Source organism: Oncorhynchus tshawytscha, unplaced genomic scaffold, assembly GCF_018296145.1.
Source record: "Oncorhynchus tshawytscha isolate Ot180627B unplaced genomic scaffold, Otsh_v2.0 Un_contig_2827_pilon_pilon, whole genome shotgun sequence".
In the NCBI taxonomy this organism is placed as follows: Eukaryota; Metazoa; Chordata; class Actinopteri; order Salmoniformes; family Salmonidae; genus Oncorhynchus; species Oncorhynchus tshawytscha.
The window spans coordinates 75,001-82,500 of record NW_024609306.1 but is presented as its reverse complement, the minus strand read 5'-3'; the positions used below and the strand labels follow the sequence as shown (position 1 = coordinate 82,500).

General features: G+C 57.4%; 1 protein-coding gene across 1 annotated transcript in view; it reads right to left on the bottom strand.

Annotated features, from left to right (window-relative positions):
• Positions 1 to 7,500, bottom strand: part of LOC112242127 (TBC1 domain family member 1-like) — an 88,568-nt gene that overhangs the window by 20,821 nt on the left and 60,247 nt on the right. Inside the window, 1 exon segment of the mRNA XM_042314802.1 lies at positions 6,781 to 6,939. Within this exon segment, the coding sequence (XP_042170736.1) occupies positions 6,781 to 6,939 (159 nt within the window).

The following is a 7,500-nucleotide window of genomic DNA, read 5'->3' as shown; positions in this document are numbered from 1 at the left end:
TATGAGGATGGCGTGCTGTAGGGTGTAGAGGTCTCACCCAGGTCTATGAGATGGCGTGCTGTAGGGTGTAGGAGTGTAGGTAGGGTCTCACCCAGGTCTATGAGATGGCGTGCTGTAGGGTGTAGGGTGTGAGGGTCTCACCCAGGTCTATGAGGATGGCGTGCTGTAGGTGTAGGGTGTAGGGTCTCACAGGTCTATGAGATGGCGTGCTGAGACAGTAGGGTGTAGGGTCTCACCCAGGTCTATGAGGATGGCGTGCTGTAGGGTGTAGGGTGTGTAGGATGTGGGGTCTCACCCAGGTCTATGAGGATGGCGTGCTGTAGGGTGTAGGGTGTAGTGTGTAGGGTATAGTGTCTAGTGTAGGGTCTCACCCAGGTCTATGAGGATGGCGTGCTGTAGGGTGTAGGGTGTAGTCTCACCCAGGTCTATGAGGATGTGCTGTAGGGTGTAGGGTGTGTAGGGTCTCACCCAGGTCTATGAGGATGGCGTGCTGTAGGGTGTAGGGTCTCACCCAGGTCTATGAGGATGGCGTGCTGTAGGGTGTAGGGTGTAGGGTCTCACCCAGGTCTATGAGGATGGCGTGGGTGTAGGGTGTAGGGTCTCACCCAGTCTATGAGGATGTAGTGCTGTAGGGTGTAGGGGGTGTAGGGTCTCACCCAGGTCTATGAGGATGGCGTGCTGTAGGGTGTAGGGTCTCACCCAGGTCTATGAGGATGGCGTGCTGTAGGGTGTAGGGTGTAGGGTCTCACCCAGGTCTATGAGGATGGCGTGCTGTAGGGTGTAGGGTGTAGGTGTGTAGGGTATAGTGTGTAGGGTGTAGGGTCTCACCCAGGTCTATGAGGATGGCGTGCTGTAGGGTGTAGGGTCTCACCCAGGTCTATGAGGATGGCGTGCTGTAGGGTGTAGGGTGTAGGGTCTCACCCAGGTCTATGAGGATGGCGTGCTGTAGGGTGTAGGGTGTAGTGTGTAGGGTATAGTGTGTAGGGTGTAGGGTCTCACCCAGGTCTATGAGGATGGCGTGCTGTAGGGTGTGTAGGGTCTCACCCAGGTCTATGAGGATGGCGTGCTGTAGGGTGTAGGGTGTAGGGTCTCACCCAGGTCTATGAGGATGGCGTGCTGTAGGGTGTAGGGTCTCACCCAGGTCTATGAGGATGGCGTGCTGTAGGGTATAGTGTGTAGGGTGTAGGGTCTCACCCAGGTCTATGAGGATGGCGTGCTGTAGGGTGTAGGGTGTAGGGTCTCACCCAGGTCTATGAGGATGGCGTGCTGTAGGGTGTAGGGTCTCACCCAGGTCTATGAGGATGGCGTGCTGTAGGGTGTAGGGTCTCACCCAGGTCTATGAGGATGGCGTGCTGTAGGGTGTAGGGTGTAGGGTCTCACCCAGGTCTATGAGGATGGCGTGCTGTAGGGTGTAGGGTGTAGGGTCTCACCCAGGTCTATGAGGATGGCGTGCTGTAGGGTGTAGGGTCTCACCCAGGTCTATGAGGATGGCGTGCTGTAGGGTGTAGGGTGTAGGGTCTCACCCAGGTCTATGAGGATGGGGTGCTGTAGGGTGTAGGGTGTAGGGTCTCACCCAGGTCTATGAGGATGGCGTGCTGTAGGTAGGGTCTCACCCAGGTCTATGAGGATGGCGTGCTGTAGGGTGTAGGGTATAGTGTGTAGGGTCTCACCCAGGTCTATGAGGATGGCGTGCTGTAGGGTGTAGGGTGTAGGGTCTCACCCAGGTCTATGAGGATGGCGTGCTGTAGGGTGTAGGGTATAGTGTGTAGGGTCTCACCCAGGTCTATGAGGATGGCGTGCTGAAGGGTGTAGGGTATAGTGTGTAGGGTCTCACCCAGGTCTATGAGGATGGCGTGCTGTAGGGTGTAGGGTATAGTGTGTAGGGTCTCACCCAGGTCTATGAGGATGGCGTGCTGTAGGGTGTAGGGTCTCACCCAGGTCTATGAGGATGGCGTGCTGTAGGGTGTAGGGTCTCACCCAGGTCTATGAGGATGGCGTGCTGTAGGGTGTAGGGTCTCACCCAGGTCTATGAGGATGGCGTGCTGTAGGGTGTAGGGTGTAGGGTCTCACCCAGGTCTATGAGGATGGCGTGCTGTAGGGTGTAGGGTGTAGGGTCTCACCCAGGTCTATGAGGATGGCGTGCTGTAGGGTGTAGGGTGTAGGGTCTCACCCAGGTCTATGAGGATGGCGTGCTGTAGGGTGTAGGGTGTAGGGTCTCACCCAGGTCTATGAGGATGGCGTGCTGTAGGGTGTAGGGTGTAGGGTCTCACCCAGGTCTATGAGGATGGCGTGCTGTAGGGTGTAGGGTGTAGGGTCTCACCCAGGTCTATGAGGATGGCGTGCTGTAGGGTGTAGGGTGTAGGGTCTCACCCAGGTCTATGAGGATGGCGTGCTGTAGGGTGTAGGGTGTAGTGTGTAGGGTATAGTGTCTAGTGTAGGGTCTCACCCAGGTCTATGAGGATGGCGTGCTGTAGGGTGTAGGGTGTAGGGTCTCACCCAGGTCTATGAGGATGGCGTGCTGTAGGGTGTAGGGTGTAGGGTCTCACCCAGGTCTATGAGGATGGCGTGCTGTAGGGTGTAGGGTGTAGGGGTCTCACCCAGGTCTATGAGGATGGCGTGCTGTAGGGTGTAGGGTGTAGGGTCTCACCCAGGTCTATGAGGATGGCGTGCTGTAGGGTGTAGGGTGTAGGGTCTCACCCAGGTCTATGAGGATGGCGTGCTGTAGGGTGTAGGGTCTCACCCAGGTCTATGAGGATGGCGTGCTGTAGGGTGTAGGGTGTAGTGTGTAGGGTATAGTGTCTAGTGTAGGGTCTCACCCAGGTCTATGAGGATGGCGTGCTGTAGGGTGTAGGGTGTAGTGTGTAGGGTATAGTGTGTAGGGTGTAGGGTCTCACCCAGGTCTATGAGGATGGCGTGCTGTAGGGTGTAGGGTCTCACCCAGGTCTATGAGGATGGCGTGCTGTAGGGTGTAGGGTGTAGGGTCTCACCCAGGTCTATGAGGATGGCGTGCTGTAGGGTGTAGGGTGTAGTGTGTAGGGTATAGTGTGTAGGGTGTAGGGTCTCACCCAGGTCTATGAGGATGGCGTGCTGTAGGGTGTAGGGTCTCACCCAGGTCTATGAGGATGGCGTGCTGTAGGGTGTAGGGTCTCACCCAGGTCTATGAGGATGGCGTGCTGTAGGGTGTAGGTGTGGGTATAGTGGTCTCACCCAGGTCTATGAGGATGGCGTGCTGTAGGGTGTAGGGTCTCACCCAGGTCTATGAGGATGGCGTGCTGTAGGGTGTAGGGTAGGGTCTCACCCAGGTCTATGAGGATGGCGTGCTGTAGGGTGTAGGGTGTAGGGTCTCACCCAGGTCTATGAGGATGGCGTGCTGTAGGGTGTAGGGTATAGTGTGTAGGGTGTAGGGTCTCACCCAGGTCTATGAGGATGGCGTGCTGTAGGGTGTAGGGTGTAGGGTCTCACCCAGGTCTATGAGGATGGCGTGCTGTAGGGTGTAGGGTCTCACCCAGGTCTATGAGGATGGCGTGCTGTAGGGTGTAGGGTCTCACCCAGGTCTATGAGGATGGCGTGCTGTAGGGTGTAGGGTGTAGGGTCTCACCCAGGTCTATGAGGATGGCGTGCTGTAGGGTGTAGGGTGTAGGGTCTCACCCAGGTCTATGAGGATGGCGTGCTGTAGGGTGTAGGGTCTCACCCAGGTCTATGAGGATGGCGTGCTGTAGGGTGTAGGGTGTAGGGTCTCACCCAGGTCTATGAGGATGGGGTGCTGTAGGGTGTAGGGTGTAGGGTGTAGGGTCTCACCCAGGTCTATGAGGATGGCGTGCTGTAGGGTGTAGGGTCTCACCCAGGTCTATGAGGATGGCGTGCTGTAGGGTGTAGGGTATAGTGTGTAGGGTCTCACCCAGGTCTATGAGGATGGCGTGCTGTAGGGTGTAGGGTGTAGGGTCTCACCCAGGTCTATGAGGATGGCGTGCTGTAGGGTGTAGGGTATAGTGTGTAGGGTCTCACCCAGGTCTATGAGGATGGCGTGCTGAAGGGTGTAGGGTATAGTGTGTAGGGTCTCACCCAGGTCTATGAGGATGGCGTGCTGTAGGGTGTAGGGTATAGTGTGTAGGGTCTCACCCAGGTCTATGAGGATGGCGTGCTGTAGGGTGTAGGGTCTCACCCAGGTCTATGAGGATGGCGTGCTGTAGGGTGTAGGGTCTCACCCAGGTCTATGAGGATGGCGTGCTGTAGGGTGTAGGGTCTCACCCAGGTCTATGAGGATGGCGTGCTGTAGGGTGTAGGGTGTAGGGTCTCACCCAGGTCTATGAGGATGGCGTGCTGTAGGGTGTAGGGTGTAGGGTCTCACCCAGGTCTATGAGGATGGCGTGCTGTAGGGTGTAGGGTGTAGGGTGTAGGGTCTCACCCAGGTCTATGAGGATGGCGTGCTGTAGGGTGTAGGGTGTAGGGTCTCACCCAGGTCTATGAGGATGGCGTGCTGTAGGGTGTAGGGTGTAGGGTCTCACCCAGGTCTATGAGGATGGCGTGCTGTAGGGTGTAGGATGTAGGGTCTCACCCAGGTCTATGAGGATGGCGTGCTGTAGGGTGTAGGGTGTAGTGTGTAGGGTATAGTGTCTAGTGTAGGGTCTCACCCAGGTCTATGAGGATGGCGTGCTGTAGGGTGTAGGGTGTAGGGTCTCACCCAGGTCTATGAGGATGGCGTGCTGTAGGGTGTAGGGTGTAGGGTCTCACCCAGGTCTATGAGGATGGCGTGCTGTAGGGTGTAGGGTGTAGGGTCTCACCCAGGTCTATGAGGATGGCGTGCTGTAGGGTGTAGGGTGTAGGGTCTCACCCAGGTCTATGAGGATGGCGTGCTGTAGGGTGTAGGGTGTAGGGTGTAGGGTCTCACCCAGGTCTATGAGGATGGCGTGCTGTAGGGTGTAGGGTGTAGGGTCTCACCCAGGTCTATGAGGATGGCGTGCTGTAGGGTGTAGGGTGTAGTGTGTCTCACCCAGGTCTATGAGGATGGCGTGCTGTTGGGTGTAGGGTCTCACCCAGGTCTATGAGGATGGCGTGCTGTAGGGTGTAGGGTGTAGGGTCTCACCCAGGTCTATGAGGATGGCGTGCTGTAGGGTGTAGGGTGTAGGGTCTCACCCAGGTCTATGAGGATGGCGTGCTGTAGGGTGTAGGGTATAGTGTGTAGGGTGTAGGGTCTCACCCAGGTCTATGAGGATGGCGTGCTGTAGGGTGTAGGGTGTAGGGTCTCACCCAGGTCTATGAGGATGGCGTGCTGTAGGGTGTAGGGTCTCACCCAGGTCTATGAGGATGGCGTGCTGTAGGGTGTAGGGTCTCACCCAGGTCTATGAGGATGGCGTGCTGTAGGGTGTAGGGTGTAGGGTCTCACCCAGGTCTATGAGGATGGCGTGCTGTAGGGTGTAGGGTGTAGGGTCTCACCCAGGTCTATGAGGATGGCGTGCTGTAGGGTGTAGGGTCTCACCCAGGTCTATGAGGATGGCGTGCTGTAGGGTGTAGGGTGTAGGGTCTCACCCAGGTCTATGAGGATGGGGTGCTGTAGGGTGTAGGGTGTAGGGTGTAGGGTCTCACCCAGGTCTATGAGGATGGCGTGCTGTAGGGTGTAGGGTCTCACCCAGGTCTATGAGGATGGCGTGCTGTAGGGTGTAGGGTATAGTGTGTAGGGTCTCACCCAGGTCTATGAGGATGGCGTGCTGTAGGGTGTAGGGTGTAGGGTCTCACCCAGGTCTATGAGGATGGCGTGCTGTAGGGTGTAGGGTATAGTGTGTAGGGTCTCACCCAGGTCTATGAGGATGGCGTGCTGAAGGGTGTAGGGTATAGTGTGTAGGGTCTCACCCAGGTCTATGAGGATGGCGTGCTGTAGGGTGTAGGGTATAGTGTGTAGGGTCTCACCCAGGTCTATGAGGATGGCGTGCTGTAGGGTGTAGGGTCTCACCCAGGTCTATGAGGATGGCGTGCTGTAGGGTGTAGGGTCTCACCCAGGTCTATGAGGATGGCGTGCTGTAGGGTGTAGGGTCTCACCCAGGTCTATGAGGATGGCGTGCTGTAGGGTGTAGGGTGTAGGGTCTCACCCAGGTCTATGAGGATGGCGTGCTGTAGGGTGTAGGGTGTAGGGTCTCACCCAGGTCTATGAGGATGGCGTGCTGTAGGGTGTAGGGTGTAGGGTGTAGGGTCTCACCCAGGTCTATGAGGATGGCGTGCTGTAGGGTGTAGGGTGTAGGGTCTCACCCAGGTCTATGAGGATGGCGTGCTGTAGGGTGTAGGGTGTAGGGTCTCACCCAGGTCTATGAGGATGGCGTGCTGTAGGGTGTAGGATGTAGGGTCTCACCCAGGTCTATGAGGATGGCGTGCTGTAGGGTGTAGGGTGTAGTGTGTAGGGTATAGTGTCTAGTGTAGGGTCTCACCCAGGTCTATGAGGATGGCGTGCTGTAGGGTGTAGGGTGTAGGGTCTCACCCAGGTCTATGAGGATGGCGTGCTGTAGGGTGTAGGGTGTAGGGTCTCACCCAGGTCTATGAGGATGGCGTGCTGTAGGGTGTAGGGTGTAGGGTCTCACCCAGGTCTATGAGGATGGCGTGCTGTAGGGTGTAGGGTGTAGGGTCTCACCCAGGTCTATGAGGATGGCGTGCTGTAGGGTGTAGGGTGTAGGGTGTAGGGTCTCACCCAGGTCTATGAGGATGGCGTGCTGTAGGGTGTAGGGTGTAGGGTCTCACCCAGGTCTATGAGGATGGCGTGCTGTAGGGTGTAGGGTGTAGTGTGTAGGGTCTCACCCAGGTCTATGAGGATGGCGTGCTGTTGGGAGGTCAGTTGTTTCAGCAGTTCTTTATAAGGCCTGTTGTCAGATGGAGATCTGACAGGAACCGGTTGTCTCAATACAAACTGCTCTGACAGGAACTTCCACACCTCTCCTCTGTACTGTCTCGGAACTCCTGGGGAGGGGGAGGGGGAGGGAGAGATGGGGGGGGAGAGAGAGATGGGGAGGGAGGAGGGAGAGAGAAAGGGGGAGGGAGAGAGAGATGGGGAGGAGGAGGGAGAGAGATGGGGAGGAGGAGGGAGAGAGAGATGGGGAGGAGGAGGGAGAGAGAGATGGGGGGAGGGAGAGATGGGGAGGAGGAGGGAGAGGGAGAGATGGGGAGGAGGAGGGAGAGAGAGATGGGGAGGAGGAGGGAGAGAGAGATGGGGAGGAGGAGGGAGAGAGAGATGGGGAGGAGGAGGGAGAGAGAGATGGGGGAGGGAGAGGGAGAGATGGGGAGGAGGAGGGAGAGGGAGAGATGGGGAGGAGGAGGGAGAGGGAGAGATGGGGAGGAGGAGGGAGAGGGAGAGATGGGGAGGAGGGGGAGAGAGAGATGGGGAGGAGGGGGAGAGAGAGATGGGGGAGGGGGAGAGAGAGATGGGGGGAGGGGGAGAGAGAGATGGGGAGGGGGAGAGAGAGATGGGGGAGGGGGAGAGGGAGAGATGGGGAGGGTGAGAGAGAGATGGGGGAGGGGGGA